Source organism: Lissotriton helveticus, chromosome 1_1 (assembly GCF_964261635.1).
Source record: "Lissotriton helveticus chromosome 1_1, aLisHel1.1, whole genome shotgun sequence".
NCBI lineage: Eukaryota > Metazoa > Chordata > Amphibia > Caudata > Salamandridae > Lissotriton > Lissotriton helveticus.
Window position 1 is genome coordinate 88,947,352 of NC_136057.1, and position 23,257 is coordinate 88,970,608.

The 23,257-nt window shown below is 45.3% G+C and overlaps 1 protein-coding gene across 1 annotated transcript; it reads left to right on the forward strand.

The window, feature by feature from the left end:
- The first annotated feature begins 1,933 nt into the window (after positions 1-1,933).
- LOC144767829 (uncharacterized) lies at positions 1,934-18,821 on the forward strand. The gene is made up of 2 exons (XM_078651202.1): positions 1,934-4,451; positions 16,284-18,821. The coding sequence occupies exons 1-2, from the start codon at positions 1,961-1,963 to the stop codon at positions 17,285-17,287; spliced, it is 3,495 nt and encodes a 1,164-aa protein (XP_078507328.1). The 5' UTR covers positions 1,934-1,960; the 3' UTR covers positions 17,288-18,821.
- The last annotated feature ends 4,436 nt before the right edge of the window (positions 18,822-23,257 follow it).

Genomic DNA, 23,257 nt, shown 5'->3' on the forward strand with positions numbered 1-23,257 from the left:
TAGTAAAAAAGGTGCGTTCACGCCCTGCCAAAATAGGGAGCTGTTTTTACTCGTTGAAGCTTCTTTAATGTTCTCCCAAGCCTTCTCTTTCACTTCATTTATCCTAGTTTTTCTAGCTTCATTGTACAGCTTCCTACATTTCCTATTTTCCTCCTTATCTCTTACTTTCTTATGTAGGGCTTTTTTTTCTGATGTCAAGTCTAAAAGAACTCAACCACCTTATCCTTGTTTGAAGAAATAAACAAGCTTCATGAATTTATGATCAAGGTCAAATCCGGGTCACCAATGACCCTTGCCCTCCAGCAGTCATATAATCTCTGACTTCAGCAATCAATCAATCAGCATTTGTAAAGTGCACCCCTAATGGTATCTGGACGCTGAGGCTGCTGTGTCTCCGTCGAAAAGCGAGGTCTTGAGCAATCCCCTGCAGAGCGTTTTCATCAATTCAGCAGCTCAAGCTTTCGTTCCAAATGTGTTTCAAAATTCTGTGGAGCTCACGATACTGAAAAACCAGGGAGAAGTCCCGGATATAACCAAGAATTATAGGGCAATACCTCTGCTCCCTTAACCTGCAACAACTATTGGTCAGAGAACTATCTTCAAGAGGTTCCAGGCTTTATAACTACACCAGCTCTCAGATAAATCTTATCAATGGAATGTCAGCCTCACCACTCCAGTCTCAAAATATGATGCAATTTGATGATTACTTGATGAGGTTGAATCAGCTAAAACCGTATGTGGACAAAACTGAGATTGTAATTCAAAAGAATAAGACCAACCTTTGGAAACAACTTTACTCACCAACAAAAATGAGATTGTTGCCGGAGCCTAAACCCACAGCTAACAGCCTCTGAGTGATAATCAATAGCAATCTTAGCAATAACCAGGAGGCTGGAGCAGTAGGATCTAAATGCAGATTTAGGCTGAAACTGCTTCAGAAACTAACCCCACTCCTCCCACTTTAGACAAGAAAAGCAATAGTGGTGGCTGCAGTCCTATCTAGATCGCATTATGCCAACCGAGTATATGTAAGAATACCCAGTATCACCATTCATACACTACAAGTAATTCACAGCGACGCAGCTTGTTTACTACATCACATACCGAGGTGGGCACACGTAACACCTATATTGAAATAACAAATCCAATCTAAGACCCTCTGTCCGAGCCCTAATGGGTTGAGAGGTCTAGCCCCTCACTTCATTGCAAGATACACCCGCAAAAAACTTACGATCTCACTTGAATTTACTTGCTATTCCGAAATTACAGAAGATCAGATCAGGTGGACGCAGCTTTGTGGTACAAGCTCCTTCCATACGGGGCTCTCTCCCGGCTAAATCCATTTGAATCTAACTTCAAGTGTTTTCCCAGAAATCTAACAGCCCACAAGCCTACTCATACCACATTCTTCCCTGGTCTGATTCGTTGTCTTCTATTTTGCATATTTCTTATTCAATTCCAAGAAACCCCAGGTTGAACATGCTCTCTTTATATGTAGAGACATAACAAGAATCTTGTAGATCCTGTAGAGGTTTGGTATGTTGGTGCGTGCTTCCGTCACTGAACTGAATATTGCAAAAGAGAGCTGTACAGTGCAAGTGAGAATGATAGCGCAGTCTTGTCTGATAGGGTATTATAAGCCTTTCATTGCTGCAAGGCTGTTACAGTATAAATTATTTTTACAAAAGTGTGCAATTTGAGCAGACCAAGGAACACACATAGTGTTGGAAATGCATTTCAAATCAGTGCCTTTCATAATATATGAACTATGTCATGGATATTGTTGAATTTTAATAATTGATTTTTTTCTGGCTTTTGAAATTCGCAATTTCCTCTGATCACACTGGGGTTGGTGAGATAGGAAGGAATATTTTGGCCTAGTGGTCCTGTGATAACGTGTTGCCTTTTCTCTTTTCCTCTCCTCTGTAGACACTTGAGACTTGAAAATCAGAGTACCAGAATGGGCAGAAGACGGGCTCCAGGAAAGAAAGTGACAGCGCAGTGTTCACGTGAATCTCTCCATGACATCTCAACTTCAGGATCCCGAAATGGTGCTCAGAGGGACCAGGAGTTGGAACTGCTTCTGGATGACCTCCCCCACATTATCCTTTTATCCATGCTGGAGGAGTTGGAAGCCAAACTGGATAACTTGCTGAATGCTGTGGAGGACGTACCTTCTAGAGTCGCTGGGCTGATTAAGAAAATCTGGATAGAAAAGGATCAAGGTTCCCTAGATAATGCTGGAGTGTCTTTGGAGATGGTCTGTCCAGTGAGCATTAGAGATTGTACTGTTAGCCGGTCTCCTGTGACACCTCAACTGGACCGGCCAGGGGATCCGAGCTTGTATCTTCAGCCGGTGTTTTCTGATGGGCATGCAGCCAAGCAGGAGTGTACTCTCTCTTCTCCGACTGATGTTCAAGTGCGTCCATATGAGCCAAACCTTTGTCTACAGCCAGTGTTTCCAGATCGACGTGACCCACGGGAGGACAAGTGCTTGCAACCTGGGTTTCCAGATGTACACGAGTCGAAGCGAGACCAGCACATGCAGGCTGGGTTAACAGATGTACATGAGTCACAGCAGGACCAGTGCATGCAGCCTGGGTTTCCAGATGTACACGAGTCGAAGCGAGACCAGCACATGCAGCCTGGGTTTCCAGATGTACATGAGTCACAGCAGGACCAGTGCATGCAGCCTGGGTTTCCAGATGTACATGAGTCACAGCAGGACCAGTGCATGCAGCCTAGGTTTCCAGATGTACACGAGCCACAGCGAGACCAGTGCATGCAGCCTGGGTTTCCAGATGTACACGAGTTGGAGCAAGAACAGTGCATGCAGCCTGGGTTTCCAGATGTACACGAGCCACAGCGAGACCAGTGCATGCAGCCTGGGTTTCCAGATGTACATGAGTCACAGCAGGACCAGTGCATGCAGCCTGGGTTTCCAGATGTACACGAGTCGAAGCGAGACCAGCACATGCAGCCTGGGTTTCCAGATGTACATGAGTCACAGCAGGACCAGTGCATGCAGCCTAGGTTTCCAGATGTACACGAGTTGGAGCAGGAACAGTGCATGCAGCCTGGGTTTCCAGATGTACACGAGCCACAGCGAGACCAGTGCATGCAACCTGGATTTCCAGATGTACACGAGTCACAGCGAGACCAGTGCATGCGATCTGGGTTTCCAGCTGGAAATGGACTACAGCTGGATTGTACTCTATCCAGATGCTCTCAGATGGATCCTCCAGGCAGATCACTGGAGTCAAACCTGTGTCTTCACTCAGAATTTATTCTTGGCCAGGCACCAGAGCAAGACCAGAGCATACAGTCAGCGTTCCCAGAAGAGAGAGAACCAGATGGGCACCTGAAGCAAGAACCAGCCCCATTGTCTACTAATAGCTGGGACCAGCAACAGAACCTCTGCCCACACCCAGTATTTCCTGAAGGACACGAACCACAGCAAAACCACCGTATACAACCCGCGCTGCCAGATGGGAAGGAACATGATGATCCCTTAGAGGAAGGATTGATGTGTTTTGATTTCCAAGATCCCCAGGAGAACCGCAGCCTACAACCCGTGTCACCTGATGGGATGTCATCAGACGAACACATAGAGTCTGGGCTATTGTCATTGGATGAGTTGGGGTCACAACAAACCCAGCGCCTACAGCAACACCTATGCTTGAAGCAGGAACGTCCTTATGCGCAGGATCCAAACGTGAACTACGAGCTGGAATCTATGGATCCTGAAGCATGGAAACGAGAGCAGAAAGACCAGCTAGAACAGACCTGTGCAGATGCACCGGGTTCAGATCAGAACACGGTGGAACCACTGCACACTGCTGCACTAGATCGAGAGAGAGAATCAGTGCTTCCTGAAGCACAAAAATCAGATCAGAACAACACGGTGGAACCATTGCACACTGCTGCACTGGATCGAGAGAGAGATTTGGTGCTTCCTGAAGCACAAAAAACAGATCAGAACAACACGGTGGAACCACTGCACACTGCTGCACTGGATCGAGAGAGAGGATCGGTGCTTCCTGAAGCACAAAAAACAGATCAGAACAACACGGTGGAACCACTGCACACTGCTGCACTGGATCAAGAGAGAGAATCAGTGTTTCCTGAAGCACAAAAAAACTATCAGAACAACACGGTGGAACCACTGCACACTCAGGAGCAGGATTCAAATCAGAACTGCAAGCTAGAACCAGCTTGTACTGATGCACAAGGTTCAGATCCGAGCTACGTACTCAAACCACTCCATCCTGAATCACAGCATCAACATCAGAATTGCAAGGCAGAACTGCTCTGTCCTGAAGAGCGGGGTCAGCATGTGCCTCCATCATGCCTAGAACTGGACACAATTACTGCAGATGAAGACGCCCCCTCAGACTCAATGGAGACAGGACCAACACAGTCACATTTATTGCCATCCAAAGCCACCCCAGGTATGTGTTTCTCTATAAATGGACACGCGGAAGGAATACTAACACATGTAACCTCTTTAGAATTCATATGGGCAGATTTTAGTAAGTCTCCGAGGGGATTAATATGGTTTGGGTGGGTGGAACCCCCTGAGAGATACTGACCCCCAGAGTACACAGGGTGTAGATGTGTCCCTGCACTCTTCTCTGATTCCACACAGGACTGCATCTTTCCTGTGCAGAAAGAGGCCTGGTAATGGGACTCTGCATGAGACAAATAGGCCAGTAGCTCTCGTCCTTCCTTGTCCGTCCCTATTCCTGGCTGAGGAACTGGAAATAGCGCTATTCATGGGAGGAATTACTGGCTGGAATCAAACTTAATAGTCTGATGCAAGTGATGTGGTGTTCATTGAGAATAGCAGACATGCGCAGTCTAGAGAGGGAACTGTTTCCTGTTGCACAATTACAGTGGGTAAAACGCAGTCATCTCCAGTTCCTGATATAAAAATGCTAGCCTGTATTCAGCCTCAACAGCAGGGCCCACCAGGGATTTTCTTGTCACTGCAGGGTTCTCCAGGACTGCTCACCTTCTCCTGATAGACAGTTACACAAAGTGATTTGTTATGTTTCATTGGTGAGTTCACCCTCCCAACCTCTAGCTCAGTCCCAAGTGTGTTATGAATTGTTTTATGTGCAGACAAAAGTAGCGATGATCTCCCTACAGCAACATCCTGCCTTTAGCAAACTCTTTGAGTATGTAAAATCTCATTGCATCATGAGTTAGGGTTTGCACACCCGTAGTGCGAGTTATGGATTGTAGTTCTAACTAGAACTTGCATATTGCAGTGGTTTGATCAGTTTTAATTTTTAACTATAAATGCACTTCACCCTTGTTTTTTAAGCAAATGTATTTTTTATTTTTTTAAATATCCATTAAGGTGTTATAACAAAACCAACTATAATTTCACTTTAACCTTATTCAGTGAAAATATATTACGGATAAAGTACCTCCGGCCACACATTATAAGAATATTGCATGTGAGCGAGGAGTTCCATAACTATATAGAGGAACGAGGCCGAAGGCAGAGTTAATTTATAAGGTTATGTGACTCCGAGGTGACTTCCAGTAATCTTATAATGTGCGCCAGGTGGTACTTTACCTTTCCTCTATCTAAGGAGTTGAATAAATAAGCTTGTTCTCTCTGCTTGTCACAGTAAGCTAGCAAAATAGAGCAGAAGAAAGAAAATCAACATTCCATGTGTTGCTTTAAACAGCTGCTTCAATTATGTTTTGTTAGACCTAGCATCATTGGTGTGGGTCTCCCTTCCTCTTTTCGCTTCCTATCTTTTATGTTGGCTTGATTTAGATGCTCTTGGCACCGTGCCACTGCTAATCACTTGTGCCACAGCACAAATGCTCCCTGTGTAAAGATGACTGTATGAATTAGGATAACCATAATGCCTAGGTCTGTGTAGCATGTTCTAATAGCGAGTTACCCTCCATTTCACTCTTACCATCGTTCTCATAGGCCAGAATGGGCAGGTTGACGATTACCTTCTATAATCCTATCTAACTCCTAGAATCTGATAGGAACTTCAAGTTTGATATGTTTATGCTCAGGACATTGAGATACACCTTTTCGTAAGAACCATTTATATATCCCATGTTCGAAAATGGCTCTTCTGGAAATGTTGTTGTTTTCTTGCCTAAGCTTTCCTGTAGGCTTTGCTAGTATATGTATTGGCCATCTGGTTTTGGAGCAGCAGGGCCAGCTGGGTAAGACCTGGCTGGAGAGTTCAAGTTCAGAGATTTGTATAGCGCACTACTCACCAAGTGGGTCTCAAGGCGCTTGAGGGAGGGTGGGTGATTTACTTATCGAATAGCCAGGTTTTTAGTTGCTTTCTGAAGGAGAGGTGGTTCTGTGTGAGGCGGAGGTGGGTGGGGAGAGAATTCCAGGTTTTGGCTGCTAAGTAGGAGAAGGATCTTCCCCCCATGGTGGATCTATGGATGCGCGGAATTGCGGCGAGGGCTTGATTGGACGATTGTAGTTGGCGGGTGGGTGTGTAGAAGGACAGTCGTGTGTTGAGGCATTTGGTCCTAGGTCGTAGAGGGCCTTGTGTGCGTGGGTCAGGAGACGGAACGTTATTCTCTTGTTGACGGGGAGCCAGTGGAGGTCTTTCAGGTGACCGGAAATGTGAGCTTGACGGGGGATGTCCAGTATGAGTCTGGCTGAGACGTTTTGGATGCGTTGGAGTTTTTTCTGTAGTTTGCCTGTGGTTCCGGCGTAAAGGGTATTTCCGTAATCCAGTCGGCTTGTGACAAGTGCGTGGGTGACTGTCTTTCTTGTTTGGGTGGGGATCCAACTGAAGATTTTTTTGAGCATGCGTAGGATGTTGAAGCACGATGATGAGACGGCGTTGACTTGTCTGGTCATCGAGAGGGAGGAGTCTAGGATGAAGCCCAGGTTACGTGCGTGATCTGTAGGTATGGGTGCTTTACCCAGGGCCGGTGGCCACCATGAGTCGTCCCAGGCAGAGGGGGAGGATCCTAAGATGAGGACTTCCGTTTTGTCCGAGTTTAGTTTTAAACGGCTGTTCTTCATCCATTCAGCTACTTCTTTCATTCCTTCGTGTAGATTGGTTTTGGCGGTGTTTGGGTCTTTGGTGAGGGAGAGGATCAGCTGGGTGTCGTCTGCGTAGGAGATGATGTTGATGTTGTGTTGTCGCGCGATGGATGCGTGGGGACTCATGTAAACGTTGAAGAGGGTGGGACTGAGTGATGATCCTTGTGGTACACCGCAGATGAATTCGGTGGCCTCTGATTTGAATGGGGGGAGGCGGACTCTCTGGTAAGACTCTCTGAGAGAGAGATCGGTATTCAGAGCATGGGGAGGGGTGACTCTTTGATCTGAGCAAGGCCGTGCCTGGCAAGGTGAATGATGGCTCCACCTCCCCCCCCACACTGTGCGTCTGATAGGAGACCCCCGCATTCTGAAAGGGCAAGATGTCGCCTCATAAATCAAGTTCTCCCCGACCCCACCGAACTGGTTCTGACTGGATTGAGTGATTTGTGGCTTTAGAGAGCAAAGACTTTTTAGGTATAAAACACTGCCCCGGAACCTTGTCCAGGTGTGTTCCTTCTGGATGTCAAGACGAAACTCTGTCCGAGTGAACAGAGGAAAGGGCTTTTGAAACTTTCACCAAGCTTGCTGAAGAAAATACTCCAGGGCCTGAATCGAGGGCGCCTCCTGCCAAAGTCTCAGGGACATTAGACTTCACCCCGTCAGCCGTCGGAATTCCTGTGTGAGGAATTCTGCTTGCAATCTGGAGTCTCTAGTTTTACTGTGAGGAACGCGGACTGGGAACCTTTGCTGAATCAGTGTGGGGCACTGCAGCTAAGCGAGAGCTGCCGCAACTGAGAGCCTGCCTGAATTTGAACCTCCAGAACCTTTGCTAAATCTATGTGGGCCGCTGCAGCTTAGAGAGAGCTGTCACCGCTGATAGCCTGCCTGAATATGAACCTTCGGAACCTTCGCTGAATCTGTGTGGGCCGCTGCAGCTAACAGAGAGCTGTAGCCGCTGAGTGCCCACCGTTGTGCCAGCCTGGTCGAGACCATCCTTCATCCTGTGGGCCGCCGTAGCTAAGAGGGAGCTGCTGCCGCTGAGTGCCCTCACCTTTGCCAACTTTGTATTACTGTGATTCGTCCTGTGGGCCACCGCAGCTAAGAGAGAGCTGCTGCCGCTGAATGCCCGCACCTTTGCCAACTTTGTATCACCGTGATTCGTCCTGTGGGCCGCCGCAGCTAAGAGTGAGCTGCTGTCGCTGAGTGTCCGCACCTTTGCCAGCTTTGTATCATCGTGATTCCTCCTGTGGGCCTCCGCAGCTAAGAGAGAGCTGCTGCCGCTGAGTGACCACACCTTTGCCAATTTTGTATCACCGTGATTCGTCCTGTGTGCCGCCGCAGCTAAGAGAGAGCTGCTGCCGCTGAGTGCCCGCACCGTTGCCAACTTTGCATCATCGTGATTCTTCCTGTGCGCCGCCGCAGCTAAGACAGAGCTGCTGCCGCTGAGTGCCCTCACCTTTGCCAACTTTGCATCATCATGATTCGTCCTGAGGGCCGCTGCAGCTAAGAGAGAGCTACTGCCGCTGAGTGCCCGCACTTTTGCCAACTTTGCATCATTGGGATCTGTCCTGGGGGCCGCCGCATTTGAGTGAGAGCTGCTGCTGCTGAGCGCCCGCACCTTCGCCAATGTTGCCTCATCGTGACTTGTCCTGTGGGCCGTTGCAGCTAAGGAGGAGCTGCCGCCGCTGTGTGCCCGCATCTTGCTCACCATTGTCGAGGATTTATATAATTGCTTTGGAAGCCAGATTGGGAGTTGTTCAGCACATGGTTCGCTTCGATGAACTTGGAGAGTTGGATGTTGAGGGCCTTTTCGATGACCTTGGCAAGGGAGGGGAGGAGGGAGATAGGTCTGAGGTACTGGAGGTCTGTCGGGTCTGCAAATGGCTTCTTCAGCAGGGAGGTTGATCTTGGCGTGTTTTCAGGCGGCAGGGAAGGTGGCCGTTTTGATGGCGCAGTTGATGGTGCTGCGGCTGCTCAATGGAAGATGTGATACGGGCAAGGATCCAGTGGGGCTCTGGAGTGGATGCTTGAGTGTGTCATCTGTGGTGAGTGGAGTCCAGTTGAGCATGATATGTTGGGGTAAGGCCTTGTTGTATGCGGTGGTGGCAGGCATTGTAGCAGGGTCTTGGGTGTCAAAGCTGTTGTAGTTCTGCCTGATCTTGTGGTGAAGAATGTGCTGAGTTTGTTGCAGAGGTCTTAGGGAGGGTGAAACATCTGTGGTCTCGCTGTTGGGCCTGAAGAACTCCTTGACGATGGCAAAGACTTCTGTGTTGTTGTGTGCATAGGCGTTGATTCTGTCTTTGATGGCAGTTTTCTTTGTGGTTTTAAGGAGAAGGTGGTGTGCGTTGACATCGGTTTGCTTGTGTTTCTGGCAATTTGTTGTGCATCTATCTCTTCTCGAGTTGTCTGCTGGTACGTTTGGACTTGTGGAGGGCTGAAGTGAACCAGGTGGCTTTCTTGAAGTTTTGCCTGCCTGGTGTCTTCTTCAGGGGTGCTGGTGTGTCGGCTCAGTTGGAGATCCATTGATGACGGTTGTGTGCTGCAGTGTTGGTATCTGCTGGTGGTGCGGTCATGCTGAGAAAGTTGACAAGAAGTTCTACGGTGGCCTTGTTTCAGCTACAACAGATGGGGCAGAGGGGGGGTGAGGGTGTTGGTGAACAGTGGGAATGGCTAAGTGCACACAGTGCGGGTTGATCAGGAAGAGTTTGGTGGTGTGGCTGTAGGTGAGGTTCCCACTGACGGAGAAGATGAGGTCTAGCGTGTGTCTGGCTGTATGGGTCTATGTAGTGACTAGCTGCTTGAGTCCGATGTTAGCGAGGTTCTCCAGTAGGGAGTCGGTGTTTTGGTCACTGGGGTTGTCCAAGTGAAAGTGGAGATCTCCGAGTAGGATGTAATCGGTGGATGCTAGAGCCTGGTGTGAGATGAGGTCTACGATGGCTTCGTTGAAGGTCGGGTGGGGGCTGGGGGTCTTGTAGATTAGGGAGCCACGGAGGGTGGTGTTGGGGTTGCTCTGGATCTGGAAGGGGAGGTGTTCCATGGTAGTCATTGAGTCATTCGAGTAAGTGGTCAGTTGGTGGGTGTTCTTGTGGATGATGGCTTTGCCTTCTCCTGCTCAGTCGACGCTGTATTTGCGGGTGATTTTGTAGCCGCAGGGGATCGCAGTGGCATCACTGATTTTTAAGTCCAACTTTTTGTGCCTTCAGTGGGCATTATCAATCTAGTATGATTGTGAGGTATACCCCCTTTACCCTAAGTAGTGCACTGAGAAATGTAAAGAAATTCAATATTTTTAATCTTGCAAGGAAATTATGGCTTTTTTTAACATGTGTTCCAGAGAGTGTCAGTAGTGGGAAAGTTTGCAGATTCGACATCAGTATTCATCCTATGTGCCCGTGTAATTCCCAATCTTTATTCAGGCCCTTGACTTCCTCTGTACCCAGCTCTGTATTAGATCTTAAATCGATTCTTTTAAATTTCTTCTCTTGATCACCTCCTCTGATATAAGGCCAAAGAAACCGAGCGAGTCTACAATGATACCATGGCATTTTACAAAATCTCCAGACACTGGTGAATTTAAGTCCGGGTTTTGATGCCTCTCATGTGCTCCATCACTTGCCAATGGGGAACATCAAGTTGGCCACATATTGTTTTCTGTTTGTACATTCTTTCAGGTATATAGACACAGAAATCTGTGCTACAGGTTATGAATTGATTGCTTTTCCTTCCTGTTATGCAGAATAACCTCCTTTATTTTGATACCAGATTTACAAGCCATACGTTTCCCTCATTTTCTGAAACCTTTTAGATTAGATGACCCCTTTCTTTCATTGGACTATCTTTATAGCTATGGGCTTGTTGGTCATTTAAGGATCGGGCTTTCCGGTATGTGATGGAGGGATGTGAGGTAATATTGTGTCCAATCACCTGATCAGCTTTTAATATTTTTCAATGTTTACAATTTGTCTTGCTTCTGTGTTAACTCGTATTGTTTGTAGTGATGAACCTTACGGTAATATCAGGTCTCTCCTTTGGTGTCTCTGATTTAAAAGTAGTTTATTCATGTTCTGGGTTCTCGCTTGGCTGCTGGCTGCGTACTTTTTTCTTCCTTCTCATAAACTTCTTGGCTATCACAGTTTCTATGGGTCCGTAGCATTTCACCACAGGGGATACTTTCTATCAGTTTCTGAGGATGCACGCTATTCAGAACGCCCTGCTTTTTCCTTTCTATGTAGGTTTGTGACCATGTGTGCTTCTGTAGCTCAGTATGGATAGCCAGATAATTTATAGATTTATTTCTTATCTAATGAGTGAATTTTCGGTTGAGATCAGTTTTTGTCTGTCTCCGGAGTAATCTTTTAGACTTTTCCCTACTTCCGTCCCACAGCAGGGAAAGGTCATCTATATACCGGATCCAAATCAGCGTATGGTTTGTCATGTTTTCATTTTCTGATGTCCAGACCACCTGTTATGTGCCCGGGTTAGGCCCATGTAGCAAAGTAGCTCATTTCATATATTGTGCCTATTTTTTACAGTAACATTTCTGCTGTGACCTTTTGCACATATTTGCATGCACAACAATTTTGGATTGGTTTCTCTGACACTACTTTGTTTACACATCTAGCTTCGCACAACATTATCACGATGCCTCAAATGCTAAGTATAAGGCCTCTTGACGCACTATGTACAAATATCGTATCTTCATCCACAGAGTGAGAGGGATATCTACATATCTATAACATTGTCTAACCAATACGTACATCACAAAGATGGTTTCTATTATAAATAATGAGCATCCCAATAGATTAGTAGAGGAGGCGCTACAGCTGACATACAGGGTCCGTGCAGGCTGAAACTTCACTATGCAGCTGGCTGGCATCTCCGTGAGGGGAGTTCAGTTTGTAACCAATTCATGGCCTGCATTCTCTCCTGTCATGTCCCTTAGTGGGGATTCTTGGCTTCACACCCACACACACTCTAGATGCACGCAGAGTAGGGAGTGCATAGTAGGAGTCCGCCTGATTACTGCCTTGTTTATATGCCTGCATATATACACTGTTTTAACACCATGGTAGAACTATATCTACTATTTATGTGCTTGTAATCGCTTTCAGCTGCTTCAGTCTACTGATTATTGCAGCTTATGTATTCTATACAAGAATAACGTTGGTTCAATAAATATATTGAAAACGTCCCACTGTGTATTCTCTGTATATTTCTCTGAGAGCAAGTAACCTTGAGTGACTGAGAGAAAGGTTCTGTTCTGTTTCCACGATCCCTGAAGGATCAGGGTTGTCACGTTCAGAGGTTGCCAGAAACCATTTGCTTCCTGGTAAGGTTAGGGAGTCTTATGGTGGCACTGTGAGCTAGCTGGTCTCTAGGCCAACTCATCCTGCGGAGGCGCCCAGAGCCAGTCTAGGCACTAATCCAAAGTTTATGTTGTCCAACAAATGCGCAAGTCCTACAGATTAGTGGGAACTACACGACACACCTGTTCCTTCCACCATACCACAAATACATTTGCATAGCTTGAAAAACAGGTGCCGATTGCTGTCCCTGAGATTTGTCTGTAATATCTATTGTTAAATATGAGACTATTGTTATTTAGGCAAAAGTCATGGTCCTAAGCATCCATGTATAGTCATATGAAGATATTGGTCTATTGCAAAAAGCATGTTCGTAGGCTCTTAGACCTTGCGTGTGTTGTATACATAATTAGCAAGATCACATCCTAGGTAATTGTCAAATATGATTGTCTCCTGTGTATATCTTTTGTAGAAAATAATTCTCTCTATCTATACAATATGATTGGAGGCTCTCCACAAGAATCAGCAATACATGGTTTTAGTTTATTGCTGTGCTTTCCAGTGAGCTATTGTTGGAGGGCACTATACGCCCCCTTGTTCTTGCATACATTTGTTAGAAGGTAAAAGCATGGGACAGTAGAGGGTAGTGTTTTACACCAATGAAAATGTTGCCATTCCCATTTCACAACAATCCGTATTTAATAATTATTGAAAAGCCTTTTGTTCATAATTGCAAACAATCATTAAAACCACATTCTTGCCCCTTATCGGATTACATTCGTTCTTATGTTGTCATTACGTAATGTGTTAATGGCCTCCCTATGTCCATTACTCAAGTTGGATCTGATTCTTCCCTTCTTGCCTTGACTGGTGAACAATTTATTTGAACAAGTCTTTGGTGACCGAGTCACAAAAGACATCCAGATTATCATGAGGCAAGGAGGAGTTATATGTAGCTTGCTTTTTGAAGCGAGTTAGGCTTCCCTGATCTATCTGTGCCTCCTTTCCCAGCAATGCTTCCCGCTCTTTCGTAGCACATATATTTCCATTATCCAGATCAGCCAATGTCATGAAGTATCAGCGTCTCTTGAACACAAGTCATGTTTTCTGTATTGGGCTCCCCTATTCTCATGTTCATTGGCTTGGGTCTGATTTTATGTTGATATCTTAGAAACGGAAATATGTCAATTCTACATGAACTGTAATCTAAGTCCCTCCTGGGGCAAAATTATAAGCCAAGGTTGTGGATATTTAGTTCATCCATTGTCAGTTAATGTTGTGATGATTTAATAATCATATCTCGCCTTGCTCTATCACCTTTCTCTTCCTATGGGGTGTTATCTTTTTGTCTTCCATTTGCTCTTTCCTGTCTTTCTCTTCCTTTGTTTGTGCCTCTTGCTTTTGTTTTTCCTTTTTATGATATTCCATTGTCCATCCTTGTCTCAGTAACCCGTACTCAGCGGAAAAAGTGGCAAGTAGGTTTTTTTCCTAGGTAGTTGCTAGCAGAGGCGTCTGATTCACCTTCTGAGCTTGATTCCTCTGTCAGAAGTTCATGTCGTCTTTGTGTCAATGGAATTTTGACTGCTCTCCTTACTTATTCTTATCATCTTACAAAGTTTAAGACTCTTCCGGGACAGTAGTCTTGCTTTTCCTTTTAAAATGTCCTCTTTTGTAGCTGTTACCTCTTTCTTATCACTTGTTCATCATTCTCGTTGTCCTTAAGTTCAGCTCTTAGTTTCAAGTGCAACAAATGCGAGGTTGGAAAACTCCATCAGACTGCAGACTTAGAACTGTAACAAAAAAAACAAGTTAGCAGGCCTTTTCCATCTATGAACTCATGATCTGGAACTGCCCGACATTGCTCCCGTTTAGGAAAGATTTGAGGACTCCCGTCTTTAAAAATAATTTATACTCATCTTTGGCCCTAGCTTTAGGCTAGGTTTGAAGTATAGAAATAACATATAGATACAAACATAAAGAAGCTGGCCTAGCCTACACTAACGTTTGAATACTTTTGAAAAAACTCTTGTGAAAATGTTCATGGGAGAGTTGAGAATGGTTATCCCACCAGAGCACCCCTGGCATCCAGTTAAGATTTTAATGTTGTCTTATCAAGTGTAACAATTCCACCTTTTAAGCCACCACATCACTGCAAGCCTTAATGAAGATAGTTGTGTACCTAGGAGCAGTCACTTCCTCAAACAGGTAGCAAACTACACACCCCATAAGTAGATGAACAGTTCCTGCAAGTTTACAAAGACAAAGTTAAATATGCATCCAGTGTTAAACATGCACTCATGCTCTACATTATCAGAATTGAAAATGTATGAAAAATATGACGTTTTTTTACCAGCACAATTTGGCATATGGTTTTCTACTCGTGCAGAGACTAGTGGTGGGCGGAATTTGTGTAGTTTTGTTACACAAAACTCAGCAAAAAAAATCTCCGTGAGCACACAGAGATCTGCGAACACGCAGAGTTGCTTTTTCTGCCCGTTCACAATGCTTTTTTCCTGTTCGCGAACGCTGACTGCGTGCTCGGGGGAAAATATCTCGCGAACACACATTTTGAAAGCATGAACAAGCAAAAAATACCACGAAGCCGCAGATCACGGAAGTTTTGGCAATTCCATGTTTTACACGGAACTCGAAAATACCCAAATTCCACAAATTCCGCAAGCGGAACTGAATTTTCCGCCCAGTCCTAGTGGAGACACCACATAGAAATATCATAGGCTGAGTCCACGTGTGATAAAGATGCAACCGTGGCTTTTCTACCCAACATAGCTCTAGTAGATATTTGTAAAGCAGAAACATGTGGTTCTGTGCATCCTTTCATAAAATATTTCTCTGGTGACATCAATGCAAGGAAGAAGCCCAGAAGTGCTTAATTGTTCTAAGCATATTAGTAACTCAATTAGCCATTCTTTCCTTTCAAACAATCAATCAATCAGCGGTTTATAGAGCACGCTATTCACCCGCGAGGGTCTCAAGGCGCTGGGGGGACTGGGGTGGGAGGGAGCAGCTCCGGGTCAGTCGAAAAGCCAGGTCTTGAGGTACTTCCTGAACATGTGGAGCCTTGGGGAGCGTCTGATGTTGACCGGGAGCTCGTTCCAGGATTTTTCTGCGATGTAGGAGAAGACTCTCCCGCTGGTTCTGTTTCTGCGGATGCGGGGGACCACTGCCAGGACGAGGTCAGTGGAGCAGAGGTTCCTCTTCGGTACCTGGAGACATACTCGGTCGTTGAGGTATGTGGGTCTGATGTTGTTGAGGGATTTGTAGGCGTGGGTGAGGAGTTTGAAGATGATCCTCTTCTCGACGGGGAGCAAGTGGAGGCTTCATAGGTGTTGGGTCATATGTTCGTGGCGTGGTGTCCCTAGAATGAGCCTGGCTGCGGCGTTCTTGACCTTACAGATTCTTTTAAGTTATTGCACAACCTGTGATGTGCCACAGATGCTGCAAATAGAAAATTTTACTCTCTTGCAAATACTGTCAATTTGTCATGTTGACGGCTCACATGCATCACCCACTTGCTGTATGGTTGGAAAGTATATAGGTTGCTCAGATTAAGCAGTTTATTTTTTTATTTTACACATATAAGCAGTTGTACTCCGATGGAGAACACAACACAATGATTTTAATTGGAGTCTGCGCGCTGATGCAGTATGCCTTTCTTGTATGGGATTACGAGTCGTTCTCCAGATCAAAACTCAATCTTTAAATAATTGTTTTTTAGTAGTCAGAACCCTACCCATGAGAGATCACCACATGTGAACTGTAGTACTACAAGCAACAAATGATTGTTTACAGGTAATAACATTTTCCTTCCTTCCTAGATATTACTGTCCACATTTCTCATATTATAACCGTGCATTTCTTTCAAGAAATATTTCCCATGTATAATTTTCAGTGTTCTTTTCATTCTGCAGCACAGCAGTCGCAGACAGAAAGTATGAATGGGAAAGAGAAGCTTAAAGCATCTGGAGGAAGGAAGAATTTTGCTTATAAAATGAATGATAGAAAACACCAAGGAATACACATGAGGGAGAATTTTAACAATAAAAGACGTCTTGCAAGGCAGAAAAGAATAAGCACCAGCGTAAGAGCTTATGCCTGTGCTGAGTGTAAGAAGACATTTACTGGAAAGACGCGTCTTTTACTGCATGAACAAACACACACAGATCGGTATCCCTACACTGAGCATGAAATGAGGTTTGCTGATAAGCCAACACATGAAAAAACTCACAGTGGAGAGCGGCCCTTTCACTGCAATATCTGCGAGAAAAGTTTTACTCAGAAGGGACATCTTCTAAAACATCAAAGAATACACACAGGAGAGAAGCCTCATCACTGCACTCTGTGTTCCAAGAGTTTTTCTCGGAAGGAACACCTTGTACGGCATCAAAGCGTGCACACAGGAGAGAGACCTTATCACTGCACTGTGTGTTCCAAACCCTTTTCTCAGAAGACAAACCTTGTACTACATCAAAGAACTCACACAGGAGAGAGGCCTTATCACTGCACTGTGTGTTCCAAGTGCTTTGCTCGTCAGACAAACCTTGTGCTGCATCAAAGAACTCACACAGGAGAGCAGCCTTATCACTGTACTGTGTGTGAGAAGAGGTTTTGTCGGAAGGCGACACTTGTACGGCATCAAAGCATACACACAGGACAGAGGCTTTATCCCTGCACTGTGTGTAGCAAGAGCTTTGATCTTAAGGCAACCCTTGTACGCCATCAAAGCGTACACACAGGAGAGAGGCCTTATAACTGCACTGTGTGTTCCAAGAGGTTTTCTCAGAAGGCGACCCTTGTACGCCATCAAGTCAAACACACAGGACAGAGGCTTTATCACTGCATTGTGTGTAGCAAGAGCTTTGATCTTAAGGCAAGCCTTGTACGCCATCAAAGAGCACACAGGCGACGACCATGACGCCGCACGCGATATGGAAGCTGCTGTAAACAAAAGGTGGTGCTCAGCAACCTTCAAGTAACACATACATGATGGAAGCCTTCTCAAAGCACTGCCAAAAAACCTTCATTTAAAAAAAAGAAATGTGATCTTTTACATCATCTAAGAATCTACAGCTGAAGTTAGACCTCCTATGACATCTAACGATCCTTCCGGGCTGAGGTCCTCCCTTTCCTCTGAACGTCAGAAGAGCTTTGAGTTAAAGGACAAACTCTAACGTTCGCAGCGTCTCCAAACAAAATGTAGGTTCTTCAACGTCACTAACGTCACTTCACCAAGCAACAAACTTCACAGAGGCTGCTTCACTGCGAATTAAACCTGTCAGACTCCCATGAAATGTGTGCAGTGTTGAGGACATGTTACCAAGTGTGGATCATAAACTATCCTGATAGACATAACTTCTAGGATTCAACAAACAATTATTGAAAGACCGGAGTACATGGGAAAAAGAAACTAGGAGAAGAAATAGGAATCAAAAACCACTTGAGGACAAAAAAAATATAAACTCCTTTCATCACTAATGCAGGAACATCTACTCCCTATCAGTATCTTCAGACCGGCTGTGTAAATATTCTGTACAACCCATCCAGGCCGAGAGATCAAAGAGGATTCATGGCTGTCCAGATTCTAACAACTTACAAAGGTGGCACCAACCATATAATTCTGCAGTTTCAACTGCCAAAACCGTGACACAATTCGTATTGTTTTGAGATGGTTTATTCTGGTGAGAATTTTTTTTTGGGGGGATAATCAATTTTATTATCATTTTTTAAAACAAACAAAAAGACAGCATACATCTTACACAGTAAAGCCAATTCCATCTCCAACAGACAGTAAAAAACCCCACTGTTAGGGCATGAGTATTTATGCAAGCCACCCAAGCAGGAAAGAAACACCCCGTTACATGGGAGAGCCAAAGCTGGCAATTTAAAACAGTAGGTTCAGCCATTTGCCCCAAACCCTATGGAACCTTTCTGGAGAACCATGTCTCTGAAAGAGGGGTTCCTCCTGGGCCCCGCACCAGTCCACTCCCGGCGCCACTTTCACAGGGTAGGGGGGTTTGGCTGGGCCGAGGCTGCTGCAATATCTCGTTTAACCACAGCGACCGCCGTTCCCAGAAAATGTTTGTCTGCTCTAGAGCCGTCCAAACCATCAAATACACACAGGAGAAGACGTAAGGGATCGTGTGGAACCTGCCAACCCAAGGTCTGTGTGAGCTCAGATTCCACCTCGGACCAGAATGGGTCAAGACCTGGGCAAAGCAGACCATATGGTAGAAGTCGGCCAGGGTTTGGCCGCTATTCTGGTGAAAATTAAATACCCAAAAACTAACTTTCACATACAATACAAAACAAAGCAGATTGTCAGATAAAGGCACTGTAAGGAGTATTTCATCGCATGCTGTGATGTGTTTTGTGAGGTCAGTTGTTGTCCTGTTCTAGTGTGAGGGATGAGATTGACAACTAGACAAAGGACACTGCCACAGTGAGCTGTTTGCCAATAAAACTTTGCTAATAAACTAGTCTGCCTGCCTGTTTCATGTGGCGATGAGACGGGAAATACTTCAAACTCATCAGGGCGTTCAGAGTGTCTATTTCTAGCCTGGTGATTAGTCTGTCCCGGAAGAGGGTGGGCAGGAACTTACGCTCCCCTGCAGCCCTCCCACCACTAGCCCCTCAGATGTGAGGTATTCCAGTGTGTAGTTCGCTCCATCACTGTGTTTATTAGAGTAATGCAAGTACAATTTGCATTGTTGATGTTTCCAAAGACAACTTTTGACATTTAATAGTGTAATTGCTTTGGGAACACCTTTGTCCCTTGGACCTTTTCCTTCACTGAGCGTATTGGTTGGTTTAAAATAGTCTGATAACTCTGGACTCTCTGCCATCTGTGAGCGCACAAGGCTTGCCTCCAAACCATTATATCGAAGCAACAGCACTAGTGTATGGAGTCGTGAAGTATCCTTGTGAATGCTGTGTCCCCCACAAGATCAACTAGTGGTCAGCAGTGACCATGTGTGATGAGTTTCCTTTAGGGCCCACTGAGCTCTCCCTCATTTTAGCCACACTGCATGTGACCATGGAGCAAGAGATAGACTGATACCTGGTGCTAGGCTTTGTGCGAGGCTCCTCTGGAGTCACTCAGATTCCAGTGCCCAGGTTGCCACCCACATTTGGGTGAGTGCTCGGAGCTTGCTGTGGTCGGTAGCAAGCCCTGGAACTGCAGTGACGTGTATGGGTCTCCAGGAATGAACAAAGTGGTAACGGTGGCATGTATGCATGTGTGTGCAATGATGAGATGCCCTGGGTGCTAAGTGAATGATGAGAATAGGAATTGGGGGCCTCAGCTGAAGCTGTGATACTGGATTATTGTCACGAGCAAGTCAGTGGGTCACAAGATTGTTACAGCTGCGTTGGAACAATTACGGCATATCAGGCAGACATAACATTTTATTCGGATTACATAGGCCATAAAAGTACAAGTTACAAGCAAATTAGACTCAAATTTCATTTATTAAAACACATAGATAAACACATTCAGGATCTCAACAAATATAAACATGGTATAAAATGTTGATAACTTAAATCCCACGACCAAGACCAAAGCCCAACACATTAGCAGTATCTTTTCCTAATTATAAGTGACCCTTTAATGAAAGTGATCACAGCAATGCAAATCTCAGGTGGGTCAAGGTGCTGCAGAAAGCTAAAACCTCCCTGAAAAGAAGTAAAACTATGAGGAAATAAAAAAAATGCTTTCTCACTGATTTATAAAGTGCTCACAAAAGCAGAAAGGGCAATGTGCTTTGCCGTAACTAAGGGCAGGAGGAAGGTTCTCAAACCAAACCCCTTGATGTGGGAAAGCAAAGAGAAAATGCAGGGACCACAATCAAAGCCTGCTCAAATAAAACCTATGTTGGGCCTTTTAATACAAGAGAAGTAAAATTCCAGCTTGTTGCCAGATGTTGAAGCAAGGTAATTTGCCAGAGAGGGAAGCTGAGCGGCTTGCTGCTGTGCAAACACTGCGCCTGGTCCTAAAATGGCGGCTTTATCTGATCTCTAGCTGAGCGGGCAAAATGGTTGGGGTTCTTAAAAAGCTCTGAAGCTCCCAGCCTACTAAAGTGCGCTTAAAACACCCTAGTTAAGGAATAACCAGAATTATCTAAGGTCAGTCATTCCTGAAGAATGCATTTAGAGAATCCTAGCGCCAGAGTTTGCTAAATTTTTAACCATAATAACAGTGTGGCCAGACCCAGGATATGCCACACAAAATGTAAGCACACCCCCTAGTGACAGAATAAAATTGGTGCGCCCTGTGGCATCATCAAGAGTCTTCGGAGATTAAAGCTCTCTGCTGTTTGGAGTCTAGAGCTATCACACATCCCCCAAACACCGGCCCCATACGAGGCTATCGAAAGACACTTTGCTTTATTTAAAGTGATCATTTCCCTCACTGGCCTATGACCTAACTGTGCTGCTGAGTGAAACATTGCTTCCACGGTTCTGTTAGTTTGTTGTACCGTCAACACCATCAAGAACTCCCAGTTAGTTTGTCGATTGAAGGGCAACCCCAAAAAACAACAAGCATTTGCAATGCAATATTTCTCATATTCGCGAGAGTTTAAGCTATTGGCATTGTAAATGACAATACCTTTTATTTATTTGTTTTGCTAATTAACACATAAATAAAAGGCATTGTCATTTATGATGCCAATAGCTCAAACTTTTGTAAATGCGAGACCTATTCAAAGAAGCATCCGCCATTGTTCTGGGCTACTCGGATGGTTAAAGCGCGTATGACATGCTGAATGTTGCAGGAAAGCATGTTGTGCTTGCAGTTGGAGAAACTAATTAAAGAAAATAGTGCTTACAGAATAAAAAAAGACATACCGTGTAACAACTGAAGTAAAAGGGTAAGTTCTCCTGGGAGGTTACAAATGAAGAAAAAGGTCGTACTACGGAGGGACTAACAAGCCTATTACCGAATCATAAGCCAGCATTTACGAAGGGCAATGACACAAGCCAATGACAAATATGGGCAGGGCTTCAATTCCATGCCCCAATACAGCATGCCGCAGAGAACCACATGTGCTGCCCAGGCTCCATCTAAAAATGAGGAAACAATGATGCCCCATAATTTGCCTTTTCTTGCTGCATAATTTACTCAACACCTCCGCATAGTTTGGTGCTCTCCTGCCACATAATTCCAGCGCCCCTGCATATCGGCCACAGGCTCCAATCATAGAGAGACAGATTAGTGGGGCTACGCACAAAGAGCAGAGATGTTTGCCTTGCCACTATGTCACAAATTCCAATCCTGCTACGATATCTCTCACAGCAGAGACCCGACAGCCGAACAAACTGTGACAGGTGAACGGAAATTACTACCTTCACCCAATTTGAGGATGCCTTCCAACATCAACAATCTACTCTTTAGCAATCACCTGAAATATTCCCTTTGAATGTCAACCGTCTATTCTTTGAAATCACATAACATGATCGTTAAGTGTGTAGTTGGAAGAAATATTTTATCTCCAGTTACCTGTAGATGAGAGGTCTACAAAATATTTACAGGATGTTGTGATGTTTGTAGCCATGCCTTTGACACTGCCCCATTACACTCATGATCGCAGTTAGTATATTAACTTTTAAACACTCCTACCATGAATTGGCAGCCCCCGTGCACGTATTTCTACTGTCATATAGAAGGTGGGAATGTTCCTTGCAAACATTTGTGAATACCAACAAGCAAGCAATTTTGTAGGTTTTCAGCAACATTGCTTACTTCTTGTCTCCGATAATCCACTGCTTGCCAGTGTGGGCAGATTAACTGGCAGATAATGTGCACGTGTATATTCGAAGCATACATTTATAAATATTACAGGGATCCTGTATCTTGTTGCATATCTGCTCTACGGGAAAAATAAATTAACAATATTCTAAAGTCTTATCAAATACTGATCAACAGTATTGGCCTTTTATTGTGTTTTTCGTTGACCTCTATCATAAAGTAAACATTGTGGGGGATTCCAAGCGCCCCTGCCTCTCCTTGAATCCCAGGACAGCAGCAGAGAGCATATCTCTTGGGGCTTCGCTGCCCTCCCCGAAGTGATCTGCCGGCCCTCCCCCTCACCCGCCCCCAGGCAGCACCATGTTGTACTCCCCAGGCGCTCGAGGACTCACCTTCGTAATGGCCTTCCTGTAGTGGGTCACCACCTGCTGGATGAGGCTGGAGACATGTGGGTTACCATCCCCACAGGGCACCACCACCCAGGTCCTCCCGAAGCACACAGTCATTTTTATGCCACAGCTTACCTTTGCACTCAACCCGGGCACTGGCATGCGAGGCTAGCCCGAGCCCCCAGCGGAGCCAGGAAAAGAAAACAGGAGAGATCCGGGCAAAGTGTTGCAGCAGTACGGACTGATCCTGCCGGCATGCAGCCGCGACTCCTGCCTGTCTCCAGAGGCTACAGTTCCGGCTCCAAGTCCAGGAAAGAGTGGCGGGTCAGGCTGGCTGCTGCAAACGTGAAAGCGGGCATGGCCCGCTGAATGTAAGCAAGCAGGTTTTGGCGCCTAATGTAGAAGAAACACAATAAATATAAAAGTACACATACCATGTAACAACCATGTAAAGGGGCCAGTAGCTATGGGAGGTTACAAATGATGACATGGCTGTACTAAGGAGGGACTAACAAGCCTCATAATGAATCAGAAGACCGCATTTACAAAGGACAAAGACACAAGCCAATGACAAATATGGGTGGGGCTTCTCTCCTGTACTGAACAACCACAGATCATCCCCAGAGCTGCGCTTGTGCGCTGACTCTAGTCTCGACCTAAAAACTCTCTCTTTGGCAACTGGTGTTCCCTCAATGATAACAGTTTTAAATATAGATTTCCATGTCCCACAGAGCATTACAAATGACTTCTG

Coding starts and splice junctions, on each gene's coding strand:
- LOC144767829 (XM_078651202.1), top strand. CDS start 1,961: ATGGGCAGAAGACGGGCTCCAGGAAAGAAAGTGACAGCGCAGTGTTCA. Junction 4,452..16,283: donor GCCATCCAAAGCCACCCCAG/GTATGTGTTTCT, acceptor TTCATTCTGCAG/CACAGCAGTCGCAGACAGAA.